This window comes from Pelophylax lessonae (genome assembly GCF_965119305.1).
Source record: "Pelophylax lessonae genome assembly, chromosome: 2".
In the NCBI taxonomy this organism is placed as follows: Eukaryota; Metazoa; Chordata; class Amphibia; order Anura; family Ranidae; genus Pelophylax; species Pelophylax lessonae.
The window spans coordinates 492269495-492283242 of NC_138769.1; the positions used below are offsets into that span (position 1 = coordinate 492269495).

A 13748-nucleotide genomic window follows, 5' to 3' on the forward strand; every position below is an offset into this window, starting at 1 on the left:
GACCTCTGCAACGCAACATCCTCTGGCCTCCAGGTTCAACAAGTTACCTCTATTTGTGCCAGGGCCAAGACTCCTCTAGCACCGGCATTGGATGTGTAGATAATTATTTGTGCTCCATTCAGGCTAATCTGTGCCTCTCCCCCAGAGAGCAATAGAAGAAAACTGGTGATTCTTATTGCACCAAACTGCCCCAGAAGTGCCTGGAACAGACATGCTCAGACTGCTAAGAGGTGACCCCCTGGCCTCTTGCCTACAGGCTAGACCTGCTGTCTCAATCCCCCCCCCCCTATTTCTTCTATGTCAGTCACTGGCTTATATGGCATGTGTATTGAAGTTCAGGTCTTAAGGGACAGATGGGTCCCCCCTCCGGTCATTCCAACTTTGCTAAAGCTAGAAAGCCACTTCCACAAAGATCTACAGTTGTACCTGGAAATCCTTCTTTTTTTTACCTGGTATGAGCACAGACCCTTCAACACCAGGGGTTACTCTGACCCTCATATTCTAGTCTTCCTACAAACCGGTCTTGACCAGATCTTGGCCAAAGGAACTCTGAAATGGCAGGTTTTATCCTTATCAATTCTTTTCCGAAAACCTCAGATCTCGCTCTCCCCTATCAAAACCTCTTTTCAAGGTGTATCTCAGATCAGGCCCCCTTACAGGCCATGTGCTCCCTTAGGACTTCAGTCTGGTTCTTTCTGCCCTGCAAAAACCACCCTTGAACCCACCAGTGAAATCCCCCTCTGTGATCTCTCCTACCTTAGTTGCTATCATATCTGTTCTATCACATCTATCCGATGTGTCTGGTAGATGATGGCCCTCTCTTCCAAGGGGTCATTCCTCATCCTTTACAAGAACAGGATAGTCTTCCACCCAGGTGGTATCAGTCTTCCACCTAAATGAAGACATAGTTCTTCCCTCTTTGTGCTCTGCTCCAATGCACCCAAAGGAAATGTCTACTCACTGCTTGGACATAGTTAGAGCCATTAGAATCTACCCTAATGCAAAAACTGCTATCAGAAAAATGGAATTCCGTTTCGTCCACAAGGGACATCCTGCTTTAATGTCCACCATTGTTAGATGGACAAAACAACTCATCGCCAGAGCTTACTCTCTAAAGGGTAAAACCCCACCTCACTCCCCCAGATTAGTGTTTTCTGGGAATTCTGATATTAAGCCTCTGTTGCCCAGATTTTTAAGGTTGCAACTTGGTCCTCTATACATACCTTTTCAATTTCTAGCAGGTAGACTTCCAATCTTCTGCTGATGCAGCTTTTGGAAATACCAGTGAGACAAGGAAGAGCTGGGCTTTACATGCCGTGTGTCTGTGTGCTGGAAGACACAGGTATCTTATGAGTACAAGTGTGCACATTGCCCCCAGAAATGAGGATTGTTAGGGGACCAGACCAGCTTAGAGGGAGAGTGAACAAGCCCAGGCACTTTGAACAACTTTTTATTATTGCTGTTCTCTCCTTTAGCGGGATAATCTTGTGGTGAGTGTTAAATCTCTGGTGAAAGAATCTTCACAACTTATGTTTTTTTTTTTTGGAGTTTGGTGAAGGAAGTCATACAGACCTAGTGTTAACTTTTTATTGATTCCACATATAAAAGTCACAAAGACTTAAATGAGAAGTACAGCCAAAGCTCATTTGGCTGTATTTCTGTGGATTACAGGAGTGCAGTTGTTCTGCACTGCTGTGACCCATTTTCAGTAGACAATAGGCTGAAGCCTGCTGTTGGCTGACATCACAGGGCCAGTCCAGGCTAGGGCAAGATTGTATCAATGAAGTCGGGATCCACCCACATGCCTGGACCAGCACCCGGCCTAGCCTCTTAGCTAGCCGCTAAGAGCCTAAGCCAGCCGTTCCTGCCCCCTCCACAGCCCAATGCTCCAGTGAGCGAGCAAGAGTGAGGCAGAGCAGACAGCAGTGACTGACCATCAGCAGCTCTCTTCTCAGGGAGCCCTGAGAATTGAGCAATCGGCGGTGTTTGATCGCTCGGTTTTCAGTCTTCGAGCCAAAGCGGGAGACATACAGCATCGGACCGATGCTGCATTCATCTAGGTAAGTATGATTCAGAAAAAAAAAAAAAAAACCCTACTTCTCTTTTAAATGAACTGTTCATATATTCACATTATATAATATTGGAGTTATGTTGATGGACTCTTAAAGATATATATTTGATATAGTGCTGCAATTTTATTTTTCTGTTACTTTGTTAGGTGTGTGTACTGTATATCCACCTATATTGCACACAGCTTTCTCTTCTTTATGATAGCGCTGACTTTAATTTTATTTTTACAAACTTTATTTACAAGTAACAGCTGCTAATTAAACCAATGAAAGTATTTCAACAAGATCATTCCAAAATGCACACCTTAGGAAAGACTTGTTTGCATCAAGCCTCGGAACTTAAAGCTTGGCTTCACATTACACAAAGCCTCATATTCTTTTTACTGCATAAATCATTTCTGATTTCTTTGTAACACAATATTGATGCATTTCATTTCAAGTATTTAATTACCTTCAAGTAGATAAACAATTTCATTCTAGAATCATACCCAGGCACAACTCATTTTCATTAGGGGTGTGTTTTCTGCACAGTGCAACATGTATAAATACCTTTCTGTTTTAATTTTTCAGGATTGGGTTTGTGTTTGTTGTTTATTCTGATGAAACCCGTGAAATCAATGAAGATGTGGGAGCTGCTTTGTGGCGTGCTTTTAACTACATAGCTGATGAATCTGACTCAACACATGCTTTTGCTTCCTTGATAAGTGTATGTATTGATGACATTGATCATATACAATTATATTTTCAAAATGTTGTAATTTCCCTTCTTTTACTCATAAATCTTTCTGTGAGGAGCAATCCTCTCTAGACAGTTGTCCCCAAACCTGTTTTTCCATTGCGAGATTTCCCATCACCTTCTCTGCAGATGGCAATGATTACTGGAGCAAATGGACTGAATCTCTTCAGCGGAGACAGAGACAGCAACAAACACTTGACTGAGTGTTTTAACCCTTCCACAAAACAAAAGAAAATGTTTTATCTTATTCATACAGTATTTATACACCACGGATTAAAGGCAAGTACCTTCAGTTGATTGGACACTGGAAAAGCTTTATGCCCCTTTCACACAGTCTGATCAGTTCAGTCACGTCAAAATGTATCGGTTTTCCATCAGTTTTCCATCTGTTTTTCGTCAGTTTTCGTCAGTTGTCATCCGTTTTTTGTCAGTTGTCCGTTTTTTGTCAGTTATCCGTTTTTTGTCAGTTATCATCCGTTTTTTGTCAGTTATCATCCTTTTTTTGTCAGTTGTCATCCGTTTTTTGTCAGTTGTCATCCGTTTTTCGTCACCTGTCATCCGTTTTTCATCCGTTGTCATCTGTTTTTCATCCGTTTTTCGTCAGTTATCCGTTTCTCATCCGATGTCATCTGTTTTTCATCCGTTGTCATCCGTTTTTCGTCCGATCCCTTTTTTTGACGGATGAAAAATAGGGCTGGCCATACACAATACAATTTTCTTACAATTTTCTGAACAATTTTCTTAAACTATGTAGTACAAAGGCCTGCCTAATTAGATACAAGTGAAAGTGTTGTTTAGCTTTGACCTCATATTATGTGGTTTGTGGTAAATCTAACAGAAAATTGTTTTGTCGTACATGTGTGGCCAGCCTAGGGCATTCATCCATTCAAAAAAACGGACATTGACAGAAGCGATCAAAACGGATGTTAACTTAAGATCATCCGTTATCATCCATTTTTACATAGAGATACATTGATGTCCGTTTTTCATCCGTCAATGGATAGATTAAAAATGGACAAAGGGACAGCATGTGTGAAAGGGGCCTTAGAGTACACCTTCCCTCGACACCTCATCCTTCAAGCTGCCATTGTCTTCCAATGCCAATATAGTAGCAGTGTGTCTGGATCCATGGTAAAACCTTGGGAGCTGCACCTAGACCCCATGCTGTGGGGATGGCCTTTAATTTTGCTTCACACTTTACACTAAGTCAGCAGCCAGGTGCTACACAGGTCCAGGGCTGTGGACCATCACTATAAACCTTAGTCCCTGAAGACCTCTTCAGGAGTATGCCCACTGTGACGGCTGAAGCCTGAACCATCAGTATCTTTAACTGTTACTGTAAAGATGTGGCTGTGCTTGGAATGTATTCAACTCAGTGTTAACTTTTCATTCTACTAAAACTCACTAGGTATCACAGTGCATCAGGAAAGTATTCACAGCGCTTCACTTTTTCCACATTTTGTTATGTTACAGCCTTATTCCAAAGTGAATTAAATTAATTATTTTCCTCAAAATTCTATTTATTAAAAATAAAAAATGAAAAAAATCACATGTACATGTAAGTTTTCACAGCCTTTGCAATGACACTTAGAAAACAATACCCCATAATGACAACGTGAAAGAAGTTTGTTTGAATTCTTTGCAAGTCTTTTAGAGTATGCTGCTACAAGCTTGGTACACCTATTTTTGGGCCGTTTCTCCCATTTTTCTTTGCAGGACCTCTCAAGCTCCATTAGGTTGGATGTGGAGTGTCAGTGCATTTTCAGGTCTGGCCAGAGATTTTCTTATTGGGTTCAAGTCTGGGCTTTGGCTGGGCCACTCAAGGACATAGCCACTCCTCATGTCCCATAGCCACTCCTTTGTTATCTTGGCTGTGCCTTGTCCTGTTGGAAGATGAACCTTTGCCCAAGTCTAAGGTCTAGAGCGCCCTGGAGCAGGCTTTCATCAAGGATGTCTCTGTACATTGCTGCATTCATCTTTCCCTCAATTCTGACTAATCTCCCAGTTCTTGCCGCTGAAAACCATCCCCACACCATGATGCTGCCACCGCCATGCTTTACTGTAGGAATGGTATTGGCCAGGTGATGAGCGATGGCTGGTTTCCTCCAGACATGACGCTTTTCAGGCCAAAGAGTTTAATCTTTGTTTCCCCAGACCAGAGAATTTTGTTTCTCATGGTCTGAGTCCTTCAGGTATCTTTTGGCAATCTACAGACGGGCTGTCATGTGCCTTTTACTAAGGAGTAGCTTCCGTCTGGCAACTCTACCATACAGTCCTGGTTGGCAGAGTGTTGCAGAGATGGTTGTTCTTCTGGAAGGTTCTCCTCTTTCCACAAATAAACACCGGAGCTCTGTCAGAGTGACCATCGGGTTCTTGGTCACCTCCCTGACTAAGGCCCTTCTTCCCCAATCGCTCATTTTTGCCAGACGGCCCGCTCTACGAAGCATCCTGCTGGTTCTAAACTTCTTCCATTTATGGATGATGGAGGCCACTGTGTTCATTGGGACCTTCAATGCTGCAGAATTTTTTCTGTACCCTTACCCTGATCTTGTGCTTCAATATAATCCTGTCTCAGAGGTGTGCACTTTATGGCTGGTTTGTGCTCTGACATGCACTGTTAACCGTGGGACTTTATATGGATAGGTGTGTGTGCCTTTCCAAATCATGTCTGCCTAACTGAATTTACCACACGTGGACTCCAAGTTGTAGAAACATCTCAAGGATGATCAGTGGAAACAGGATGCACCTGAGCTCAGTTTTGAGTGTCGTGGCAAAAGCTGTGAAAACGTATGTGATTTATTTATTTTTTTTTTTCATTTTTTTATTTTAATAAATAGAATTTTGAGGAAAAAATGAATTTAGTCCATTTTGGAATAAGTCTGTAACATAACAAAATTTGGAAAAAGTGAAAAGCTGTAAATACTTTCTGGATGCACTGTACATCACACCTCTGGTCTTACACTTTAACGCCTAGAGCCCCTATAATCAGTTGCGTGCTCCCACCCTTTCGCCATGTGGATTTGTGACAGAATGGTCTACACCGGGATAATGTGTACTCCTTCCGGACTCACTTACCCTTTACCGCTTACCATTGCTTGCAATAAAACTTAGGGCTGACAGAGTAGGGTTATAGGGGAGGGGCCTGGGGTCATGTCTCCTAAAGTTGCCTGTGTCCAAACACCTGAAGGTACACACCTATAACCCATGGTGTGTGAATGCTCCGCCTGTGTCCTGTACTATGCCCCAAGATGAGGAATTTACAGATATGTCAAACTTCCTATTTTTTTTATTTTAATACACAGTAAGAGGGCCACTCTATTGATTTGTGAGCTGTGACACGACAGCCACACTTGGTGTTTGACTTCACTACCACTGTAGGAGTCTAGTAGGTTCTTAATACAGACAAACTCTGGACAGGTGGCACTATGATAAAATATAAAATAATGTGCACTTAGGTAAAGAAAGCAGATAAACCTAAAAAGTTTTGGAAACTTTATTTTGCACACTGCATTCTGTGATAGGTCTTTTGCAATGATTTTTTACATAAGTTCAAAAATGTACAGTAAACCCTTCATGGACTTTTAGGACAGAACAATATATATATACAGTGGGGATCGAAAGTTTGGGCACTCCAGGTGAAAATTTGTGTTAATGTGCATAAAGAAGCCAAGGAAAGATGGAAAAATCTCCAAAAGGCATCAAATTACAGAATAGACGTTCTTATAATATGTCAACAGAAGTTAGATTTTATTTCCATCATGGACACTTTCAAAATTACAGAAAACAAAAAAATGGCGTCTGCAAAAGTTTGGGCACCCTGCAGAATTTATAGCATGCACTGCCCCCTTTGCAAGGCTGAGACCTGCCAGTGTCATGGATTGTTCTCAATCATCGTCTGGGAAGACCCGGTGATGTCAATCTCAAAGGTTTTAAATGCCCAGACTTATCTGACCTTGCCCCAACAATCAGCACCATGGGATCTTCTAAGCAGTTGTCTAGAAAACTGAAAATAGTTGACGCTCACAAAGCTGGAGAAGGCTATAAGAAGATAGCAAAGCGTTTTCAGATGTCAATATCCTCTGTTCGGAATGTAATTAAGAAATGGCAGTCATCCGGAACAGTGGAAGTTAAAGCAAGATCTGGAAGACCTACAAAAATATCAGACAGAACAGATCGCAGGATTGTGGGAAAAACAAATCAAAACCCACGTTTGGCTGCACAATCCCTCCAGAAAGATCAGGCAGACACGAGTTGTGGTACACTATTCCACTATAAAGAGATACTTGTACAAATATAGTCTTCATGGAAGAGTCATCAGAAGAAAACCTCTTTTACGTCCTCACCACAAAAATCTGCGTTTGAACTTTGCAAATGAACATATAGACAAGCCTGATGCATTTTGGAAACAAGTTCTGTGGACCGATGAGGTTAAAATTGAACTTTTTGGCCGGATTGAGGTACGTTTGGAGAGAAGGGGCACAGAATTTAATGAAAAGAACCTCTGCCCAACTGTTAAGCATGAGGGTGGATCGATCATGCTTTGGGGTTTTATTGCAGCCAGTGGCACAGGGAACATCTTACGAGTAGAATGAAAAACTGATTCAATAAAATTTCAGCAAATTTTGGATGGTAACTTGATGCCATCTGTGAAAAAGCTGAAATTAAAGAGAGGATGGCTTCTACAAATGGATAATGATCCTAAACACACCTCGAAATCCACGGGGGATTACATCAAGAGGCGTAAATTGAAGGTTTTGCCATGGCCTTCAAAATCTCCTGACCTCAACATAATTGAAAATCTATGGATAGACCTTAAAAGAGCAGTGCGTGACAGACAGCCCAGAAATCTCAAAGAACTGGAAGACTTTTGTAAGGAAGAATGGGCAAAGATAACCTCAAACAAGAATTGAAAGAATCTTTGCTGGCTACAAAAAGCGTTTACAAGCTCTGATACTTGCCAAGGGGGGCATTACAAGATATTAACTCTGCAGGGTGCCTAAACTTTTGCAGACACCATTTTTTTGTTCTCTGTTATTTTGAAAGTGTAAATGATGGAAATAAAATGTAACTTTTGTTCACATAATATAAGAATATCTAATCTGTAATTTGATGCCTTTTGGAGATTTTTCCATCTTTCCCTGGCTTTATGCACATTAATACACATTTTTACGTGGGGCGCCCAAACTTTTGATCCCCACTGTGTGTGTGTGTGTATGTATATACATACATATATATATATGAGTAAAACTGTATTACATTAAAGTTTTAAAAACATATAAATATCACAGAACTGTAAATGGTATGTAAAAATTGAAAGAATGGAACATCTGAGTACCCTTAATGACATAGGGACATGGCAGACATAATGCTACCTGTAAATTGCCATCAGGATAGCCGCCATGAACTCTTGCGTGGACACCTGACATGTTTCGGACTATTGTAGTCTTTCAGAGGTTTTTCAAATGGGTACTATTTTTTCCTCTAGAAATGTAAAGATATTATATTCGTAAATACGGTCATATGTTTTTCATTATTAAAGGAGAGTGTGATCTGTCATATAAGTGGTGGGCCTCCATCTCAATATTCATACAGAAAAAGGAAGCTACAAAAGTAGCTGCATTTGCCCAGGGGATTTTGTGAGGCAACGCACTTATAAAAAACAAAGTACAGTTATATACCATATACTGTATTTATCAGCATATAACACGCACAAGCATATACCACGCACCTTCACTTAAGGAGGGAAGTCTCAGGGAAAAAACATTTTAAATATTTAAAAATAACAGTACACAGCCCCTTTCATTAAACAACCCCCCTATACATTCACACAGTTCCCCCATGTAGATACCCCCTTTTATTTTAAAGCCCCCTTTACATTGCACAGCCCCCCTGCACTCCCAGGAGACCCCCAGTCTCCTGGGACAGCCCTGCCAGTGTACTCTAAAGTAAAAAAAAAAAAAAACACTGCCAGCCTCTTTTTATAGATGCTTCCTACATTGTGTCACTGTTATTGTAAACTAATGCCTCTAAATATCTCAATAGCTCCTTTTTTTCATGGCCGGTCATGTGACTGCTCTCCTCTGATGTTTAATGGCCGGTCATGTGATCGCTCTCCTCACCAATCTGAAGCTACACTGAGAGGAGGAGGAGCGGGAGGAGGAGAGCAGCAAGAAAGAACGAAGCCAACAAGGTATTTAGAGGCACCGTTTTTTAAATGACAGTGATATAATGTAGGAAGGATCTATAAAAAGGGCATGGAGTGATTTTTTATTAACTACAGAGTAAGCTGGCAGGGCTGTCCCAGGGCCAGGAGAGGCGGGCGGCCAGCCTTACACCCCTCCAATGTGCGGCACCCGAGGTGGACCGCCCGATAAGCAGTGTATATATATATATATCAAAGAGAAAAGCATTGTCACTATATACGTTACATAAGCTAGGATTGTACTTACAAAATTCAATAAATATACTGCACATCATAGCTGGATGGAATATAGTGGCTTTTGCTGGGTGGCCCTGCGCAAACGTGGACCCCTTATTGTGTGGACCAATAAGGCCATCAAATGGAGGCAGAGCTGCAGTCACATGGACACCCGAAAGGACAACTGCCAATATAGGTACCAATCAGTCAGGAATGTCTATAACAAAATGGATCATAAGGGCACTACTGGGAAAAATAGATTTTTCATAGATACTTAGTATGAAAAATATACGGCCCCCCATCTGCGTTCCATGCTGGGAAGCAAATAGTTAAGGGAGACAGGGATTCCCAGCTGGGGATCCGTGAGACATGCAGGCCTAACAATGGTCCACCTACACCTTGAGAGGGGCACAGAGAGGACCTTGGCACGTCGGATGATGCAGCTGTAGTCCCACATCCAGGCCCCACTGGTCACTCCGAGGTCCAACGGCACCCAAACTGGACAGGCACGTCTCGCCGGGGGATCCAACAGAGATGCTGCTCGTCAATGAGTGGACAAGAGCATCTATATCAGCCAGCAAATTCCAATCACTAATCAAATAACCAATTGACTCTTTAACTAGGTAAGGTATATAACCATCACTCTATGTGGTCAGGTAATGCTGCATGGAGTTGGTGGTCTCACAAACGAATGGTGATTTCAAATGATTCAGGTACTATTTTGGGATACACACTGTCTCTATCTTGCTCTATTGCTAACTGTGTGGGGGATTTACTATGCTGTTGGAGTTCATCCCCCCCCCCAGTTAAACAAACGGTGCTTTTTGCAATAGCAATATTCAGCAAGTATATTTTTTGTATACTAAATATCTCTGAAATATCTATTTTTCCCAGTAGTGCCCTTATGATTTATTTTGGTATGGACATTCCTGACTGATTGGTGCTTATTTGGGCAGTTCATGGTCCTTGTGATTGCAGCTCTGCCTCCATTTGATGGTCTTATTGGTCCACATCATAAGGGGTCCACGTTTGCGCATGTCCACCTAGCAAAAGCCACTATATTCCATCCAGCTATGATGTGCAATATAGTTATTAAATTTTGTAAGTACAATTGCAGCTTACGTAATGTATAGACAGTGATAGTACTTTACTCTTTGATATATATTTTTTGTCTATTTTTTGCTTTAAAAATGTGAAACATATGACCACATTTACCAATATAATATTTTCACATTCTAGAGAAAAAATAGTACCCATTTGAAAAACCTCTGAAGGAGGACTACAATAGTCCGAAACATGTCAGGTGTCCACGCAAGAGTTCATGGCAATTTACGGGTAGCATTATGTCTGCCATGTCCCTAAGTCATTAAGGGTACTCGGATGTTTCATTCTTACAATTTCTGAATACCATTTACAGTTCTGTGATGTTTATATGTATTTTTAAACTTTATTAACCACCCCCCATCCGGCAATAGTATATATACGTCCTGAGTTTAAAGCTAAATACCGGTGTTATGGCAGCAGATAGCTGCCATAACCCTGGTATTTTTTTAAACTGCAGGCGATCGGCTTTCCGATAAGGGTGGTCCCAGCGGCGGATTCGCCGCGAGATCACCCTCCGGGATGGCGGAAGGGGTGCCCCCCAAAGGGTGCCCCCCCCCCCTCCCGCCGCGTCCCGGTCCTTTTCCCAGCTTACCGGGGAAAACGATCGGGTCCCGGTGTTCCGTGAGAATTACCTACACGTGAGAAAAACCTACCCTCGTCACTTCCGGTGCACGGCACTGTATGTAATGCAGCGTTTACATTAAAACAACTGTGCTGCAATACGAGTCATCTCCGCCCCTGTCCCTGTCACTTCCCTGCTCTCGGCAAGTAAATATTAAAGCGGCGGCGGGTGTATGAAAACATAAATCACGGAGCCGAGAGCCGCTTTTATATTTACTAGCCCAGATCAGGGAAGTGACAGGGACAGGAGCAGAGATGACTCGTATTGCAGCACAGCTGTTTTATGTAACCGCCGCGTGGGTAGGTTTTTTTCACGGTACACCGTGATCTTTTCATACTAGTGCGCATGCGCACTAGTCAGCTCCTCAGCTGTTCCATCAGGTATCCGGGGCTGTGAGCATGCGCACATCTCAGCTGTTCCTGGCCGGAAGTGACGAGGGTAGGTTTTTCTCACGGGGTAGGTAATTCTCACGGAACACCGGATCCTCACAGACAGGATGTCAAGTGAGGGCATGCTTGCCCTCACTCGACTCTATTGTCTTGGAGGACCGGAGCGACGGCAAACGTCGTTGCCGAGCAACCGGCTTAAAGGTCCCTTTTTTTTTTTTTCATTTTTTTTTTTTTTTTTTTTTTTATTCCTTTTTATCTTTATTAGTGTACTTGTGAGATCTGAGGACTTTTTGACCCCAGATCTCACAAAAAAAGAGGTCCTGTCGTGCCTATTTCTATTACAAGGAATGTTTACATTCCTTGTATTAGAAATAAAAATGATCAATTTTTTTTTTTTTTGCAATTGAGGGAAAGATGAATGCGGCCAAGTACAGGGATATCCTGGACAAAAACCTTCTCCAGAGTGCTCTGGACCTCAGACTGGGCCGAAGGTTTACCTTCCAACACGACAATGACCCTAAGCACACAGCTAAAATAACGAAGGAGTGGCTTCACAACAACTCCGTGACTGTTCTTGAATGGACCAGCCAGAGCCCTGACTTAAACCCAATTGAGCATCTCTGGAGAGACCTAAAAATGGCTGTCCACCAACGTTTACCATCCAACCTGACAGAACTGGAGAGGATCTGCAAGGAGGAATGGCAGAGGATCCCCAAATCCAGGTGTGAAAGACTTGTTGCATCTTTCCCAAAAAGACACCTGGCTGTATTAGATCAAAAGGGGGCTTCTACTAAATACTGAGCAAAGGGTCTGAATACTTAGGACCATGTGATATTTCAGTATTTCTTTTTTAATAAATCTGCAACAATGTCAACAATTCTGTGTTTTTCTGTCAGTATGGGGTGCTATGTGTACATTCATGAGGAAGAAGAATGAACTTAAATGATTTTAGCAAATGGCTGCAATATAACAAAGAGTGAAAAATCTAAGGGGGTCTGAATACTTTCCGTACCCACTGTATATGTATTGGTCTGTCATTAAATATCCATGAGGGGTTTACTGTGCATATTTGCACTTAATTCTTTGTCTTTTGCAATACATACTGGACTTGACAGACTCATTTTTCAAACACATACCACTTTTTCTCATATAATTTCGTTTTCATGTAAAAAAATCATGGTCCAATAATTTTTGCTGGTATACCTGAATGGGTAGCTAAGTGGACCATTTTTAGTAGGTAGTAAAATTTTAGTTTATGGTTAAGTTGGAAAATAATAATTGATCACAAATGTCAGTGTTTTGGAGGGGATCAATGATTGATGATCTATGACAGGAAGAAATTTACATGCTAGCACTATTATAAATACAACATAATCTTCGCATCAGATGGACAAGTCTGGGCCACAGATTAACATGTGCATAATGGTCCCATATATTCAAAGTGAACTGGAAATGCAGAATGTTTTTAGACTGAGTGATATGTATATTGCCTGCTTTAATTAAGTCACTCAAGCTTGCATGTTTCATATAGATTGTTAACATGAGATGAACCATGATTACTAACATGAAATGAACCTCTGACATTTGAGCAGAGACTGGCACAATGGTACACACTGACCTGACATTACCATCTTATTTAAATGTATAATCACATATGTAATCCTTTTTACTGCATAGTTTGTTCACTTAGAAACAAAACACTGTGAAATAATTGTTGTGGTGCAAGCTTACAGTACCTGTATGTTAAGTATATGTTGTTCAGTAATGTAGCAGTTTCTCATTTTAAAGGTTATATGCAATTTTTTTGCAGATGTACAATAAACTAGCTGGGGGAGAAGTACTTACTGTTGAAATTGTAAAATCTGTCCTGACATACGAGTTTCCTCATGTTGAAGTGGAGAGTGTTCTTGGCTCAAACTCTGAATATAATCACAAGTTAAAGGTAAATGGGCACATGGAGACTTTTGTTTAGTTCTCTAGTCTATTCATGAACAAAGAATCTCAGTGCTGCCGATTGATACAAAACGATCAATGATATTTCGCCTTGGTTGATTCCGCTTTGCTCGAATCACACATCAATCAGATGTTTAAAAAAACCCAATGCATGCGAAAGTAATACAGTATGTTTAATCCAGGTGTGCTTTCGCAAATTTTGAACTTTATAGAAAACAAGTAATTTAGTGGTTTTGTCCTTCCATGGTGAGAGACCTGTGTAATCAGCATTAACACAGTTTGAAGGTTGGAGTGCTAGGTTCTACCTTTGTCTTACACATTTTGTGATAGTAGCTGTCCTGGATCCAAAAAAATAACAAATGTGTCATACGTAACTGCTCTGTGCAGCGGTTTTGCACAGGGCAGCCTGGATCCTTATCCTCTCGGGTTCCTCGCCTGCAATCCGGGCCCCTTCAGC

The 13748-nt window shown here is 41.5% G+C and overlaps 1 protein-coding gene across 3 annotated transcripts in view; it reads left to right on the forward strand.

Annotated features, from left to right (window-relative positions):
• UGGT2 (UDP-glucose glycoprotein glucosyltransferase 2) overlaps positions 1-13748 on the forward strand; it is a gene marked incomplete at its 5' end in the record, with an annotated part of 753177 nt that overhangs the window by 307743 nt on the left and 431686 nt on the right. For all 3 annotated transcript variants that reach the window (XM_082245311.1, XM_082245312.1, XM_082245313.1), the window contains 2 exons: positions 2640-2775; positions 13149-13280. In XM_082245311.1, coding sequence (XP_082101437.1) covers positions 2640-2775; positions 13149-13280 — 268 coding nt within the window. The remainder of the gene's footprint in view (positions 1-2639; positions 2776-13148; positions 13281-13748) is intronic.